This window comes from Argiope bruennichi, chromosome X1 (assembly GCF_947563725.1).
Source record: "Argiope bruennichi chromosome X1, qqArgBrue1.1, whole genome shotgun sequence".
In the NCBI taxonomy this organism is placed as follows: domain Eukaryota; kingdom Metazoa; phylum Arthropoda; class Arachnida; order Araneae; family Araneidae; genus Argiope; species Argiope bruennichi.
In genome coordinates this window covers 125,140,966-125,159,248 of record NC_079162.1, presented here as the reverse complement: position 1 = coordinate 125,159,248, position 18,283 = coordinate 125,140,966, and the positions used below count along the sequence as shown (strand labels likewise).

Here is an 18,283-nt window from a genome sequence, read left to right as displayed (position 1 = left end):
TGCATAAAAACCATTCAACAATTTTGTTTATTTTAGCATCAGAACTTTATTTTTTAAAGTCAGCAGCTACAACCTATCCTAGATTTGGGATCAGTTGTAGTAATAAAAACAACAATATTCAAAACATTTTTATAACAACATTTTCTCTTTACCAGTCTGGCAATTATTATTACTTGGCATAGTAATAATAAATTATATCAAGTTGTTGACAGTTAAATAAAGATAAAATGATTTAATCAATCAACATTAAAGTCAGTCTGCATCGAAATTGCCGTTAACACATGCAAATGATAGACTGCTTCTTATTGCAAACATTTTACAAGTTATAAGCAATCAACCCATTTTCCTTCACCTGAAATGCTGGATATAGTAGTTTGTTTGTAATATCTTGATTTCAGAGTGAGAACTTTCCTGGTTTAAAACTCCATTTCTGAATAAATGCTGTGTAAGCAACATAGGTTATGTTATATTTGTTGGTGTTGAACATCTTACCCCTGGTGTAGTGAGGTAAAAGGAATATATATGTCATCTGACTGCTGATTAAAATTATATGGTCTATCAGAAAATAACTCTAATGTTGCTTTATATCAAGATATTAATGGAATGTATTTTAAGATAATATATCATCAGAATTGCAGTATATACATCCACAAGTTTATGCAAAATCATTCTCCTTTTTCAGAATCTGTGTATTAGTTCAAAATTCTCTTCTTTGTCCTTTTTTTCCTTTATTTCCTCTTTTTAAATAAAATGTTAATATTTGTTTTTCCTCTTTAAATATTTTCCTCATCCTTTCTTTTTGTTTTTATTTCTTATTAACTGAATCATCATATTCCTTTTACATTGCTTCTTAATGTAGGCAAGTTGCAAATAATAAAAAAAGCCCCCCCCCCCATTCAAAACCGAAATCAAGACAAATCACGCTAGTTGTAATATGTTACAACTTCCCAATTACATAGTTTCAGAAAAAATATTGTGAATAGTAATAAATAAATAAAGCTGCTTTTTAAAACTTCATACATAAACAAAATAAATAAAAATATTTTTAAAAAGATCAATTAACTTATCTTGTATCAAAATTTAAGAACTATTTTTTTCTTTATTAATTAGTTAAGAATGGAGCATGTGTTATTTCTCACAATATATTTCCGCTACGGTCTGACTGTGCTGACATAACAGAGCCTGTCATAAGAATCAACTTTAGTGAAAATTTTAATAAATTTTTTTTTTTTAAATACTGTATAATGTGCAAGTTACAACTTACTCCTGTTGCAAATAGCCCTAGTTTTCTTACTAAAACAATGATTACTTAATAGAATTAGAAGAAAAGTTTTGCAAAATTTAATTTACATATGTTTTGTATTTGCAATTTTAAAGTTATATTATATATATATATTTGTTCTTACTTAATAGTACAATGGTTTAGGCTTTAAGAATATGAAACTTAATTGTTCTAACTAGACATAAATTTATATACATTTTTATTGTTTGCTTTGAGATCATCCCTTTACAGCAGATTATTTAAACATTAGGACAGCTGCTTTTAAGCACAGTATTATGTGGGAAAGTGTTTTGCTATAACTCCTTCCAAGAATTTTTTTTAATGTTTTTCAATTATTACAAATAAAAATATTAATGACCCAAAATGAATATTTTTTTACTGTTATATATTCTTATTTTTCTTACTAGCATAAACTGAAGTTTAAACACAAGTTTTTTAAAAAAAAATTTACTTGTTTCCATTTATCTGTGAAAATGGCAACTCATGCTTTACAAAGAAGTAAAAGGAAATAAATAGTTTTAAAATAGAATGAATTTCAGAATGATAAACAATTATTTTTAAGTATTCAGATATATATATATAAAGAAAAAATAACAGTTTTAGCAGCTGATTTAAGAATTACCAAATTTACATCATTTTATGCAACATGTGCTTTCTTTTAATAAGAATTCCATATGATTCTTCGTCAATTTTATCATAAATAAATTTCAAAATCTTGAATAACTATCTTACAAAAAGGACATTTTCCAGAATCCCACTCCCCAATCTTTCATTTCAAATAATTAATGTAATAAGTGGTAAAAATTTTTTGACAAAATACAGGAAATTTCACATTAAAGCCATTTTTAAGGAAGTCAACATTACATAGATAATATATTTGTAAAATATAATAGAGAGTTAATTTTTATAATGTTATCTTCAAAATGCATGTAAAAAGCATCTTAAATATATTTTTTAATAATTAATTTGCCGAATACACATCACCAGATCCATGGAGGGGAATAAATAACATTTTTTGATAGAGTAAAAAAATTATTCAAATATACTCAAAATTTCTATATTTTAATTTACTTCTTAAAATCGAACATATTTATTTGTTCATTCATAGTTTAAATTAGTTGGGGAATGGTTTCACATTTTAACAATTTGCTTGCTATGTTAGTAAACTATTGAATTTACCAAAAAATGTAATAAATTTCATAAAATGTATTTGCTTAAATTCCTTCCTGCAAATTAAGATATAAATAATATATCCTATTCATTTTTTAAATTTTAATTATTAAGTGCTAATTAATGAGATATTTTAAAAACAACACTAATATATTCTTTACCAGAAAAAATTCTATCATATAAGAGTAAGGTATTTTCAGAATACAACTATCTTAATATTGCAAAACTAAATTTATGTTTTTGTAGATGTATTAATCTCAAAACTTTTAAAATTATTGTTTCTTTTGGGACATAACAATCTACCGCCTGAACATATGCAAACAATGTAAGATATTTATTGCAACATAACGATTTCAAAATAAAAAAAACAGCATGGAGAAACAAATAGATTCCAAAGATAATTAGAGAGCGATTTCAGAAAATGCAGGTAACACATCCCTGTAGAACAATTATAACTAACTTCTAAACAAATCTGGCTGATACAACTAAGAACAAAAATTAACATATTTCAAAGTTTGTATGGCCATCAATGATAGAAAGTAAATACTAAGAAAGACATAATAATAAGTAAATAAAAAACAATGTTTTAATTGGTAACTTACTGTGAGTAATGCGATGACTATGAAAGGTAATCATTCGAATAAAACCAATTTAAATAAAATCTATGGTAATGGCCAATTAACACTAGTTTACAATATATATAAATAAGATTATTATAATTAAAGATTAAAACAAAAATGAAAAAATAATTAACAGATTTTTCTTTTAAAAAAAGTGAATATTATGATAATAAGAGTATCTGATCCATATCAATAATAACATCAGAATTCCTAAATAATAAATAGTTCACAAATCTATAAGAAATAAGCAAAAAAAAAAACACCTTTTTATAGTCTTACACAGCAATAGGCAAACCAAAACTATGATTTAATGTCAAAGATATTCGTGCAAAGAATCAATTTCTGTTTTCTTTGAAAGAAATTTAAAATTGCAACTATTACATTATTAGCTTACATTTGTTAATTCTATAGCAACTTAAAGAATTACATTCCAATTAAAAACAAATAAACCTCAGTTAAGAATTCAGAAATTACAGAAAGTAAGTTGTGAACTTTGTTATATAAATGTGTTAATAGTTGTACAAATGTATGAATTTCTATATAGTTAACCTTCTACTTATTATGATAAATATGGACGTAATAATTAATACTTACTTTTAGGTATTAATTATACCCAAGGGTATAATTAATAATATCATCCAAAAATTATTTAATCAATTGGAAAAACATAATCAGGAAATAAAATTTTATATTTAAATTGCTTGTTTCTAAAGATTAATTACTTAACACCGAATATTATTTATTAATCTTTTTATTGATTTACTTTCATTATACTTTACTTTTCGAATACAAAACATGATCAGATTAAGGCACTAAAAGTTTATCACAGTAATAAAAACTTAAAATACTAACCACAAAATGATACATTTGAAATCTTTAAATTAATTTCCTCTCAAGCTTTAAATTATCTTTATATCATTTCCAGTATCTTTTGAAGCCACTAAGCAATTAAAAGCAACCAAACTATAATAAATGTCACTAAACCAAACTATATAAAAGTTCCCTAAAAGCAACCAAAATCATTTAACTATAATAAATGACAGTAAACTTTTAAAAAAGAAAATGTTATCACATTAATTTAATTGAAGAAAATACACATTATCAAAAGTTTGAATTCTAAAAGAAAAATCACTAATGCCAAAAGACACATGCATTTAAACACTCATATAAACTTTGAGTATTTCCATTTAGTTAAAGCATAAAAACCTGTTTATTGGCAAGAATACAAAACATTAATACAGAGACACTTTTTTCTTCTGAATAACACAAGAGGAAAACTTTTTGAGCATCATTTCTGCGTTGTCATGTAATTAATACACAAACATGCAAATATATAAATAATACTGACAATATCTGAAATAAAATGAAACTTATGATTGTAACACTATAAGTTTCACTTTACATCCAAATTTTTCTGTATTAATCGATGCAGTTGGAATACTAAAATCATTTTACTCACTTGCTCGTGAAACTGTGTTTTCACTTTTTCAACTGTAAGAAACTTTTCTAATTCAGCATCATGCCCTGGACTTTCTTCCATTCTACAGGAAGAAACACAAAATTTTTGCGCAAATAATAAAATTAATAACAATTTAAAGGTCAAATGGGTTTTAAAAACCCTTTCAAAAGTCAAAAACAAAAATGAATACTTTAAATGAAAGGTATTTAAATAATAAATCGATCTGAAAATATAGTTAATACCGGTGAGAGATATATTTACAATGAATTTTCTACAAGTTTTTAAGTAAAAATTAAAAATATTGTAATACTAACTTTCTACTTCTATACAGCTGATCTGTTGCAATACTATTAATTAAATACAAAATTAAGTTTGGAAAATAACACGATGATATAAAAACTTCAAACTTTACACATTTCCAAAATTTCACTAGGTTTATTTTGTTGCCATTTTCAGAAATATATTTGCATCGTTGTTTTCCGTGAACATTGTGTGATAAAATGCTAAGTAAATGCCCCCCCCCCTCTCATTAAATCAAAGAAAGAAAAATAAAACAATTCAACTGAAATTACAAGAATAAGAAAAATCAAACAACGATAAGTGTTAGATAAAAGAGATTTTGAAACAAATAATAATTGAATATTTCACTGCTGCATTCACTAACGCGATCGAGATCGAACTTGACTTGCAGGTTATTATTTTCCATACCAAAAGAGTGATTACTACAGTCACTCAAAAAATATATGAGCGGCAGAACACTTTCTGTTTTTTACCAAATTCCTAAAAGGAGAGATTTTGGGGTATAGGTACAGTTCTCGTGTTGTTTTTAACTGTATACAGTACTGTAATATCGTTCATCGATATACTAAAACGGCTAAGAAGTTCGTCCAGTTCATTAAATTCGTTTATGTTAAATTAGTGTGTGATTCTTGTAATATGAGCCATCTCTAAGCATTCATCTCAACCGGGCTTTCCCCTAGGGCCCGTGAGAGATATTTAATTTGATATATAATCCAATTAGTAGAGGCCTGTTTTTCGAGCCAGAGTTAACATGTCTCTAGAATAATATTATAAACAAGATAATTTTTTTAATATCATGACATAATTTAACAAATAATATATGAAATTTCCATAATTTACAAATAAATTTTGCGTTTACTTAGTGATAAAACAGCATACCAAATTTCATTCATCTAATTCTTCTCTTTTTTGCAGCTATAATGTGTGTAAAAAGAGAATCAGAAATAATTCCGAAAGTGATTTTTACAGTCGCTCGAAAAAATATATGAGCACCGTAACAGTATGAAAAATTTTCAAAAATGGAAAACGAAGATTTTTGGGTTATAATAAATAATTCAATAAGGATGTGGTTTGATAAATAATTTAAATGACTTGAAAGAATGGTGTGGGTTACAATAAATAATTTATTTAATAAAGATGAGTTGTAATACATTAAGCCATTATTTTTAATATTTTGAGTTGATCTAAGCCATTATTTTTAATAAAGATGAGTTATAATAAATAATGATGACTTTTTAAAAGAATGGTATTATATTCTTAAACATGAGTTACATTTTTTAAATGAAATGTCCTTGTCCAATAATGATGACTTTTTAAAAGAATGGTATTATATTCTTAAATATAAGTTATAATACGAGTTCCTAGGGTTATTTGGTATTATATTCTTAAACATGAGTTACATTTTTTAAATGAAATGTCCTTGTCCAATAATGATAAGAGTTCCTAGGGTTATTTGGTATTATATTCTTAAACATGAGTTACATTTTATAAATGAAATGTTTCAAATTGCCCTTGTCCAATAATGATGACTTTTTAAAAGAATGGTATTATATTCTTAAATATGAGTTATAATAAGAGTTTCTAGGGTTATTTTTTTGGAAGCCATTCAAAGAAATAAATAAATTTTATTTACATTAAAACAAATAAAGCAATTATATATATATTAGAAACTAACCATTTAAATAATTTAAAATGAAATGTTTCAAATTGCCCTTGTCCAAGATTGGTCATTTAGAGAACCCAAAAAAAAATAACCCTAGGAACCCTTCCGAAGAAGAGTTCCTAGGGTTATTTTTTTTTGATAAAAAAAACAAAGCCATTCAAAGAAATAAATAAATTTTATTTACATTAAACAAATAAAGCAACATATGAAAATACAAGTTTTTTTTACAGGGGACAAAGTCTTTTGAAAATTAAAGGAAAATTGTTTTCATTAAAAATACAAGTTCTTATTGGCACACAATACACATCTTTCTTTTTAATTGTCAAATTTAAAAGTTGGCCTTCCTCCTCATTATCCGGTGGAAGTAATATTGTAGGAGAAGGTAATATGCTTTGATTATTGATATGAAAATTCCAAAAATTATCCTGAGGAGGTAATACTGCTGCTGGAGAGTCGTGAGAAGGAGACAATACTGCTGCTGGAGAGTCGTGAGAAGGAGACAATACTGCTGCTGGAGAGTCGTGAGAAGGAGACAATACTGCTGCTGGAGAGTCGTGGAACAAGTCCCTTCCAAATATCTCCAAGAAATTGTTTATCTCCTCTCGTTCTAAACTAAAGTCAATTTCTGGCACAGGTGAAGGCTCCACAAAGGTATCTGGCACAGGTGAGGGCTCCACTAATGTCTCGGGCACAGGTGAAGGCTCCACAAAGGTCTCGGCCACAGGTGAAGGCTCCACAAAGGTTTGATGCACAGGTGAAGGCTCGACAAAGGTTTGATGCACAGGTGAGGGCTCCACAAAGGTGGTTTTGAGTTTTTTTGTAGGCGGTTCACACTCGTGGGCAGGTGTTGGAGGTGGTAGATTATACACTTGGAGTGTAAACTCCTTGTGTGTTTTAAAATTCTGGTAATGTTTCACCAGATCCCACTCCATAATGTCGACAGCAAACAAAGTTTTTTGTACCGTTAGGATGAGGTACATTGTTCCAGGAGGCACGACGTATGTAGGGTTTGGTTTGAGCACATACCTGTCGTACAGAAACTGGTCAATTTCACAGAAACTTCTCCGTGTTATGCAGGGTTTTGCTTTGCACCGAAGGCTCTTGGCAGGCAAATGGTAAATCATGATGGGCGCATCCGACGTCTGGTATACGTGGCCTTCCGCCTGTGCCACATTTCTTAACCCAAACGAGAAATGTTGTTTTACCAGCATCATATTGTCCATTTTGAACCCCAGGCGTTGATCCGAAGTCTTTTTTGCGTTGATGGGGTTCCTCTTTAGCTTCATTGTTGTTTTTTTCCAGCTCACTTTCCGGGGCTCAAAAAAGTTCACTTTTTTGGACTCTAGCACGGCCCGCTTGAAATTGTCGACGTACAGTCTTTTCTTCGTCCAGTCTGGTATCGGATGTTGAAATATCCTCAGAGTGCTCAGATCCATATATGATATGAACGCCTCCACTCTATCTTGCACCATGAGGCTCTCGAAGGGTTCCCATTTTCCAGGATGGGCTACGGACACCAAGGCTGACGATTTTGTTGCGGGAAACACGTCCATGCTGACTGCTAAGCTGCTGAATGTTACCGACTGCTTGGCGTGCATCCCTTTTTATACTCAACCTACCCGGAAGTTATAACCGGTTTCCTACCCAGTACATGGTATCACAGTTGCCAAGGACAAACCAAACACGTTTTGGAGGATTATGGCATTTCACGATTAAATCTCCAGGTTCAGGAAATGTTCCAAATTTGCAAAATTGTATCATTGGAGGAGACTCTTGGGTAGTAGTGGGTGCAGCATCAGACTCGGGGGTGGTAGAGGGTCCAACATCGGACTCGGGGGTAGTAGTGGGTCCAACTTCAGATTCAGAGATGGTAGAAGAAGAAGAGGGTGCAACATCGGACTCGGGGATGGTAGAGGGTCCAGCATCAGACTCGGGGGTAGTAGAGGGTCCAGCATCAGAGTTCCTCTTTGAATCTTTTCGAGTTTCTGTTGACAATCTTTTTTGTGGTAAGAGACTCTTTTGTACCTCTAATCGGTACAATTGCAAATCTGTTATAAAATGTTTAATCCAGTCAGTGACAATGATGGCATTATCACCCGGTTCTTCCACACATATAAGCAGGGGTGATTTTCCAACAGTCGTCACAAATTTCCTCATGCCATATTTATAAGCAAAGCCATCAAATAGACATTTTACAAATAATTGAGCCATTTCCGGGTTTTCTGCAGCGATCAAATTTTGAGCCACTTGAAAGGTGACGACGTGGGTGTTGAGGGTCTGAGGAGGGATGGTGAAGCCTTTCAAAGGCAATATTTCATGTGCTTGAACCACCAGGAATTTAAATTGATTTTTGTAACTGCATGGTTTTTTCTTCTTCAACAGCTGTGCAATGTCTAAAAGTCGAAACATCATCTGCCCACTTTTGCTAATGAGTACGGCCACCGGATGAAGATAGGGAGTAAAAGCGATTTGAAACCACATAATGATATAGTTTTGAAACACTGCGATATTAGGGTGAAGTTATATTCACTCAAAAGTTGAAAAAAAAATGGTGTTTAGCTTTGTTATAATTACTTTTACATTATTAACATTAGTTTACAGTTTTACATAAAATTACTTTTACATTAGATTACAGTTTATTTCTTATACTTTTACATTTTCCAAAGTTGGTTTATTCAATATTCTAAAATTAACATTACATTACAGTTTCCTCCCACAAAGCTAGTCTATTCAAATTTTCCCAAAGCTGGTCTATTGCCAAAATTAACTTTAGATTACAATTTCTGATAAAGTCTCTCTTCAAGGTTGGCACACTCTTGAACCCAAAAAAATGGGAGAGAGCCGATACGACTCGCATCGTATCGACTCTCTCCCATTTTTTTGGAGGCATTCAGAGGACATTCATGAACGATGCCAAGCATACCCGCAGAGGTTCTTTCGGCACAGTGGACAAGAAATGTTTTCTTTCATCCACATTTCTATACATTCTCCATGAAAGTTGTGCCCGCATGAAGTTGTTATTTTCCTATGCAGAAGCTCTGTGCATATCGGGCAATCTCCCAAACAACTTTCTGGCCCTGGGGAAGAGTAGATGGACTCTATGGTTAGTTCCCCTAATCTGGTCCATTTGTCCATTTCGCTCATATGTTTATCGTAATTGCAATAGAATGTCATGGCAAATTCCATCAGACGGGGGATCCCTTCTGTCTTCCACAAAAGCCATAGCAGTCCATCCTTTTTCCGTGCAAAAGATTTCAACTCCTCGCTGATGATAGGTACCAATTTCACATCAATAGTTGGTACCATCTCTTTTGCAAGATTCACCATCTCTTCCATGTGGGCCTCACCCACATGAACCTCTGCTGGCTCCGGCAACTGCTCCAACACTGCTCGCAGCAATTGTGTATACAAAGACAGGGACATTTTGCAAGAAATGAAGTGAGACAGTCGCTCGAGCTTTTATATATACTGTGAGTTGGCGCATGCTCAGTGATCCCTTTTGAATTATATCTGCACAAAGTTCAAAGCTAGTTTATTGTCCAAGGCTGGTTCAGTGAGGAATCGGATCCATTTTTATTCTAAAAAAATTCTCGATGCCTCGTACTACCGCCAGCCAACGATGACATTTCTTCTTGCAATACAGGCACTTTTCAATTTTCTTTCGGCTGTTTAAAATAAAAGTTTGATGTTTTAATTTTAAATAGCCAAAGAATTTTTTGTAATACCGTTTTGTTTTCAAGTCTGCAAAGAAGAGATGCGTACCATGGGTCTGTGCCAATGCCTTTCTCAAACGCTTAGGGTGCAGCTTATCGGACGAATGGGAGACGTGTCCATTTGTCAATGTGAATCCCTTTTCATCAATGCATAGAACCATCATGGTCATTTGATGCTTATACTCTTGAGTATGAGCCGGCTTCAGCACTTGGTTGGTCTTAGCAGATGGCTCCGGAATAGGAGAGAGAGGAGGTGGAACGACGAGCATGGGTAGATCCAACAGCATGGTTGATTGCAAAGTTACACTTGAAACAAGTAGTGCTGTGAAAGTGTCTTAAGAAATATATATACATGAAAAGACAACACACAACAACTAAAAAAAAAAAAAAAAACGTTTTTTTTTTTTTTTTACCTTCTTCTTCTTCTTCTTTACACACTAACGTTAAACAAAAATTTTCTTGCCCCGCTGAAGGTACATACTTTTACTGTTTAACATGGCATGTTTAACAAAGAGACAAAGAGTCATGAATATCATGGATCACGGTGCCCTTCGTGAGGGTCTTCAATGATGCGGAATGCATTCTATCCGAATTTTTCTAATGAAATTCAGTCCACAAACAGCCACCCATCTCACACAATTCCTTTTACAGGTGGGGCAATCCCCAGCATCATTATTCAATACAATGACTGATATGTCATTGGTTTTGTTTACCAGTCTCCAACGAAGTTGGGTGGCCGTATCCGTCACGTACAAAGTAGTTATCTTCATATCGGCCGCATGTTGTAACAGCTTCCTCTCAAAATCTGGATCATTTTCTACGACATAGGAAGTGATACCATTCGCCAGACAATATGCATGGTTTCGGAAGCACAATACTCCCATACCATGTCGGTGATTGTATTGTTGAATAGATCTCCAAGGAGAAATACGAGTCATTCCTCGTCGACGTCGGCACTGGAAAAATGGTCTTTTTCGCATGGGCGCGGCATTAGGGACCTTAGTGGACAGCGGCACAGCATTAGGAGATGACATGACCTCAGTGGAAGACGGCACAACATCAGGGGATGGCATGGTAACATCGTCCAATTCTCCATCGGAAAGGGTAAAAGTCAGAATGAGTTCGTCAGACATGGTTGATAATAGAGCAGTTAGAACACACTACCAATTTACAGCCGACAGAAAATATTTTCTTGAAACTATTTCAGAGAACATAGAACAAAGTAAAAAAAAACAAAAAAAAAAAAACGTTTTTTTTTTTAAAACTTTGTTCTGTGTTCTCTGAAATAGTTTCAAGAAAATATTTTTTTCCTATTCATGTTTTAATGTCGAATCCAATAATGGTTATATGAAACAAACGATATCGCTATAGGTGGAAATATTTCCATTCTTGGTCCTCCTTTCTCTTCTCAAGAGAATATTTATTCCTCGCATCCAATAATAGTTATATGAAACAAACGAAATCGCTATAGGTGGAAATATTTCCATTCTTGGTCCTCTCAAGAGAATCATTTTCTCCTCGCATCCAATAATGGTTATATGAGACAAATGAAATCGCTATAGGTGAACATTCTTAGTCTCTTCTCAAGAGAATACTTTTTGTTGTTTTAACTGGTTCTGTCACCTGACCGGACAGTATAAATATCGCTCCAGTCGAAGCGAGAGCTCACTTTGCCTCGTGTACCCTACTGCTACTGATGGCTCTCGAGTATTTGGAAACTGTGCGATACGTTGCCCATGTACACATGTTCCGTTTCAACAGTGGAATATATCTCCCGGTGGAGATTGGCATCGCTGAAGTGCTTGCAGACGGACAAATGGAGAGCCAGCGCCAGACCCTGCTCCTAACCATTAATCACTCCAATGATTATATGACTATGAAAGACCGGAGAGTCAACCGAGTAGCGAGTGGAATCATTTAAATGGAATCATTTAAAATTACAACTAGATATTTAAAATTACAACTAGATATAAAAAAATATTTAAATCGAGAGTCATTCAATTTAATTTGCTTAAACTCATCTAAAACTAAAATATGATCTTGCTCCACTAAATATAAAAAAATATTTAAAAGGATGAGAGGAAATATATCCCAAATTATTTGCTTATCACCTGATGAAGGGAAAATTTAAAGTTAATTTCATTTATTTAAATTTATCACCTGATGAAGGGAAAGTTTAAAGTTAATTTCATTTATTTAAATTTATCACCTGATGAAGGGAAAATTTAAAGTTAATTTCATTTATTTAAATTTATCACCTGATGAAGGGAAAGTTTAATGTTAATTTCATTTATTTAAATTTATCACCTGATGAAGGGAAAATTTAAAGTTAATTTCATTTAGGGCAGAATTTTATTTTCAGAAACCTGTGAATCCACTGGGGTTCCCTCCATGGATGATCGTAATCATACATTCACCGAACCGAGGCTCGATGGGAGGTAAGGCCAATGTGGATTCGACTGCATCCACAGTCAATCATCTATAGAGAGAGCGGTTGCTGAGCTATCATATCAGCCGGACAACGTCATCTACTATAGGAACCTCAGTCATATAATACTGAGGGGGTCTCGTCAATAAAATTCTGTAAACAGCATGTTCTTTTTTTTTCAGAAACCTGTGAATCCACTGGGGTTCCCTCCATGGATGATCGTAATCATACATTCCCCGAACCGAGGCTCGATGGGAGGTAAGGCCAATTGTGGATTCGACTGCATACACAATCAATCATCTATAAAGAGAGCGGTTGCTGAGCTATCATATCAGACGGACAACGTCATCTACTATAGGAACCTCAGTCATATAATACTGAGGGGGTCTCGTCAATAAAAAGAAAATGCTGCTGGGAAATGACAAAAGTCTACTCTAACTAGCGGGGAAAGCTCATTGAGCCAAAATCCCGTCAGTGCATAGCAGGTACCTAGTTTTTATTCTCTCTCGAAAATATTTTTCAATACTCTCACTAACACACAGACACTAAAAAAAAAAAAAAATTTAGTGCTGACAAGAAACACACAAAGGGTTTTTGGAAACCAACTTTGTTTATTCATACACATCATTCTATTTTAATTACATTGTTCTGTGTCGACGCCTCTTCTCTCCAAATTTATGATTCAACAGTCTCTTTACCTTGACTTTTTCCTTTTCCAATTGCTTCTTTCGAGCTTCCATCATATCTATTTCCACCTGAAGGTAGTTTCTTCTATGACGGAGCACCCTCTTTTCCCAAATACGGGTCTGTTTCCATCCTCGGGGGTAGGAAGGCATCTCATAAAAATGGGCCATCTCATAAAAAGGAAGAGTCTCCAACAATCGGTGGCGTGTTCGATCGTGTATTCATGATCTCCAAAGCAGAACGGGCATCGATTCTCCACACCGTGCACCTGATGAACGTGGTGCAGGTAGAAATCCTTAAAAAACATGAGTTGCTGGCACCGGGAACACATCACGGGCGTCCAATCGTATTGAGTGTTGTACGAATCCATGTCTTCCAGCAAAGTGAAGAGTACAGCGATTCGGGCCGGCTTTTTATACTCTCCCGAAAATATTTTCTAAACCGGTTCCAAGCATGAAAATATTTTCATGATATAGCGTGATGGAACATAAAAATTATTTCATTAATTACGTCCAAGCATGAAGATTAGACTTGTATTTTTAATGAAAACAATTTTCCTTTAATTTTCAAAAGACTTTGTCCCCTGTAAAAAAAACTTGTATTTTCATATGTTGCTTTATTTGTTTAAAGTAAATAAAATTTATTTATTTCTTTGAATGGGTTTGTTTTTTTTATCCAAAAAAAATAACCCTAGGAACTCTTCTTCGGAAGGGTTCCTAGGGTTATTTTTTTTGGGTTCTCTAAATGACCAATCTTGGACAAGGGCAATTTGAAACATTTCATTTTAAATTATTTAAATGGTTAGTTTCTAATATATATATAATTGCTTTATTTGTTTTAATGTAAATAAAATTTATTTATTTCTTTGAATGGCTTCCAAAAAAAAATAACCCTAGGAACTCTTATTATAACTCATATTTAAGAATATAATACCATTCTTTTAAAAAGTCATCATTATTGGGCAAGGGCAATTTGAAACATTTCATTTATAAAATGTAACTCATGTTTAAGAATATAATACCAAATAACCCTAGGAACTCTTATCATTATTGGACAAAGACATTTCATTTAAAAAATGTAACTCTTGTTTAAGAATATAATACCAAATAACCCTAGGAACTCTTATTATAACTTATATTTAAGAATATAATACCATTCTTTTAAAAAGTCATCATTATTGGACAAGGACATTTCATTTAAAAAATGTAACTCATGTTTAAGAATATAATACCATTCTTTTAAAAAGTCATCATTATTTATTATAACTCATCTTTATTAAAAATAATGGCTTAGATCAACTCAAAATATTAAAAATAATGGCTTAATATATTACAACTAATCTTTATTAATTAAATTATTTATTGTAACCCACACCATTCTTTCAAGTCATTTAAATTATTTATCAAACCACATCCTTATTAAATTATTTATTATAACCCAAAAATCGTCGTTTTCCATTTTTGAAAAATTTTTCATACTGTTACGGTGCTTATATATTTTTTCGAGCGACTGTAAAAATCACTTTTGGAATTATTTCTGATTCTCTTTCTACACACATTATAGCTGCAAAAAAGAGAAGAATTAGATGAATGAAATTTGGTATGCTGTTTTATCACTAAGTAAACGCAAAATTTATTTGTAAATTATGGAAATTTCATATATTATTTGTTAAATTATGTCATGATATTAAAAAAATTATCTTGTTTATAATATTATTCTAGAGACATGTTAACTCTGGCTCGAAAAACAGGCCTCTACTAATTGGATTATATATCAAATTAAATATCTCTCACGGGCCCTAGGGGAAAGCCCGGTTGAGATGAATGCTTAGAGATGGCTCATATTACAAGAATCACACACTAATTAAACATAAACGAATTTAATGAACTGGACGAACTTCTGAGCCGTTTTAGTATATCGATGAACGATATTACAGTACTGTATACAGTTAAAAACAACACGAGAACTGTACCTATACCCCAAAATCTCTCCTTTTAGGAATTTGGTAAAAAACAGAAAGTGTTCTGCCGCTCATATATTTTTTGAGTGACTGTAGTAATCACTCTTTTGGTATGGAAAATAATAACCTGCAAGTCAAGTTCGATCGCGTTAGTGAATGCAGCAGTGAAATATTCAATTATTATTTGTTTCAAAATCTCTTTTATCTAACACTTATCGTTGTTTGATTTTTCTTATTCTTGAAATTTCAGTTGAATTGTTTTATTTTTCTTTCTTTGATTTAATGAGAGGGGGGGGGGGGCATTTACTTAGCATTTTATCACACGATGTTCACGGAAAACAACGATGCAAATATATTTCTGAAAATGGCAACAAAATAAACCTAGTGAAATTTTGGAAACGTGTAAAGTTTGAAGTTTTTATATCATCGTGTTATTTTCCAAACTTAATTTTGTATTTAATTAATAGTATTGCAACAGATCAGCTGTATAGAAGTAGAAAGTTAGTATTACAATATTTTTAGTTTTTACTTAAAAACTTGTAGAAAATTCATTGTAAATATATCTCTCACCGGTATTAACTATATTTTCAGATCGATTTATTATTTAAATACCTTTCATTTAAAGTATTCATTTTTGTTTTTGACTTTTGAAAGGGTTTTTAAAACCCATTTGACCTTTAAATTGTTATTAATTTTATTATTTGCGCAAAAATTTTGTGTTTCTTCCTTTAGAATGGAAGAAAGTCCAGGGCATGATGCTGAATTAGAAAAGTTTCTTACAGTTGAAAAAGTGAAAACACAGTTTCACGAGCAAGTGAGTAAAATGATTTTAGTATTCCAACTGTATCGATTAATACAGAAAAATTTGGATGTAAAGTGAAACTTATAGTGTTACAATCATAAGTTTCATTTTATTTCAGATATTGTCAGTATTATTTATATATTTGCATGTTTGTGTATTAATTACATGACAACGCAGAAATGATGCTCAAAAAGTTTTCCTCTTGTGTTATTCAGAAGAAAAAAGTGTCTCTGTATTAATGTTTTGTATTCTTGCCAATAAACAGGTTTTTATGCTTTAACTAAATAGAAATACTCAAAGTTTATATGAGTGTTTAAATGCATGTGTCTTTTGGCATTAGTGATTTTTCTTTTAGAATTCAAACTTTTGATAATGTGTATTTTCTTCAATTAAATTAATGTGATAACATTTTCTTTTTTAAAAGTTTACTGTCATTTATTATAGTTAAATGATTTTGGTTGCTTTTAGGGAACTTTTATATAGTTTGGTTTAGTGACATTTATTATAGTTTGGTTGCTTTTAATTGCTTAGTGGCTTCAAAAGATACTGGAAATGATATAAAGATAATTTAAATATTTCAAATGTATCATTTTGTGGTTAGTATTTTAAGTTTTTATTACTGTGATAAACTTTTAGTGCCTTAATCTGATCATGTTTTGTATTCGAAAAGTAAAGTATAATGAAAGTAAATCAATAAAAAGATTAATAAATAATATTCGGTGTTAAATAATTAATCTTTAGAAACAAGCAATTTAAATATAAAATTTTATTTCCTGATTATGTTTTTCCAATTGATTAAATAATTTTTGGATGATATTATTAATTATACCCTTGGGTATAATTAATACCTAAAAGTAAGTATTAATTATTACGTCCATATTTATCATAATAAGTAGAAGGTTAACTATATAGAAATTCATACATTTGTACAACTATTAACACATTTATATAACAAAGTTCACAACTTACTTTCTGTAATTTCTGAATTCTTAACTGAGGTTTATTTGTTTTTAATTGGAATGTAATTCTTTAAATTGCTATAGAATTAACAAATGTAAGCTAATAATGTAATAGTTGCAATTTTAAATTTCTTTCAAAGAAAACAGAAATTGACTCTTTGCACGAATATCTTTGACATTAAATCATAGTTTTGGTTTGCCTATTGCTGTGTAAGACTATAAAAAGGTGTGTTTTTTTTTGCTTATTTCTTATAGATTTGTGAACTATTTATTATTTAGGAATTCTGATGTTATTATTGATATGGATCAGATACTCTTATTATCATAATATTCACTTTTTTAAAAAGAAAAATCTGTTAATTATTTTTTCATTTTTGTTTTAATCTTTAATTATAATAATCTTATTTATATATATTGTAAACTAGTGTTAATTGGCCATTACCATGGATTTTATTTAAATTGGTTTTATTCGAATGATTACATTTCATAGTCATCGCATTACTCACAGTAACCAATTAAAACATTGTTTTTTATTTACTTATTATTATGTCTTTCTTAGTATTTACTTTCTATCATTGATGGCCATACAAACTTTGAACTGCCTACAAAAAAACTCAAAACCACCTTTGTGGAGCCCTCACCTGTGCATCAAACCTTTGTCGAGCCTTCACCTTTGCATCAAACCTTTGTGGAGCCTTCACCTGTGCCAGAAATTGACTTTAGTTTAGAACGAGAGGAGATAAACAATTTCTTGGAGATATTTGGAAGGGACTTGTTCCACGACTCTCCAGCAGCAGTATTGTCTCCTCAGGATAATTTTTGGAATTTTAATATCAATAATCAAAGCATATTACCTTCTTCTACAATATTACTTCCTCCGGATAATGAGGAGGAAGGCCAACTTTTAAATTTGACAATTAAAAAGAAAGATGTGTATTGTGTGCCAATAAGAACTTGTATTTTTAATGAAAACAATTTTCCATTAAATTTAAAAAGACTTTGTCCCCTGTAAAAAAAACTTGTATTTTCATATGTTGCTTTATTTGTTTAATGTAAATAAAATTTATTTATTTCTTTGAATGGCTTTGTTTTTTTTTCCAAAAAAAATAACCCTAGGAACTCTTCTTCGGAAGGGTTCCTAGGGTTATTTTTTTGGGTTCTCTAAATGACCAATCTTGGACAAGGGCAATTTGAAACATTTCATTTTAAATTATTTAAATGGTTAGTTTCTAATATATATATA

The 18,283-nt window shown here is 31.4% G+C and overlaps 2 protein-coding genes across 2 annotated transcripts; one reads left to right on the top strand and one right to left on the bottom strand.

Annotated features, from left to right (window-relative positions):
* Positions 1-9,395: 9,395 nt before the first annotated feature.
* Positions 9,396-9,917, bottom strand: LOC129959397 (E3 ubiquitin-protein ligase RNF126-B-like). The gene has a single exon (XM_056072216.1). The coding sequence runs from the start codon at positions 9,915-9,917 to the stop codon at positions 9,396-9,398; it is 522 nt and encodes a 173-aa protein (XP_055928191.1).
* A 5,740-nt stretch (positions 9,918-15,657) lies between these two features.
* Positions 15,658-18,072, top strand: LOC129958876 (uncharacterized). Its single transcript, XM_056071598.1, has 3 exons — positions 15,658-15,779; positions 16,012-16,093; positions 17,600-18,072. The coding sequence occupies exons 2-3, from the start codon at positions 16,013-16,015 to the stop codon at positions 18,050-18,052; spliced, it is 534 nt and encodes a 177-aa protein (XP_055927573.1). The 5' UTR covers positions 15,658-15,779; position 16,012; the 3' UTR covers positions 18,053-18,072.
* Positions 18,073-18,283: the final 211 nt, after the last annotated feature.

Coding starts and splice junctions, on each gene's coding strand:
- LOC129959397 (XM_056072216.1), bottom strand. CDS start 9,917: ATGTCCCTGTCTTTGTATACACAATTGCTGCGAGCAGTGTTGGAGCAG.
- LOC129958876 (XM_056071598.1), top strand. CDS start 16,013: ATGGAAGAAAGTCCAGGGCATGATGCTGAATTAGAAAAGTTTCTTACA. Junction 16,094..17,599: donor AAACACAGTTTCACGAGCAA/GTGAGTAAAATG, acceptor TGTCTTTCTTAG/TATTTACTTTCTATCATTGA.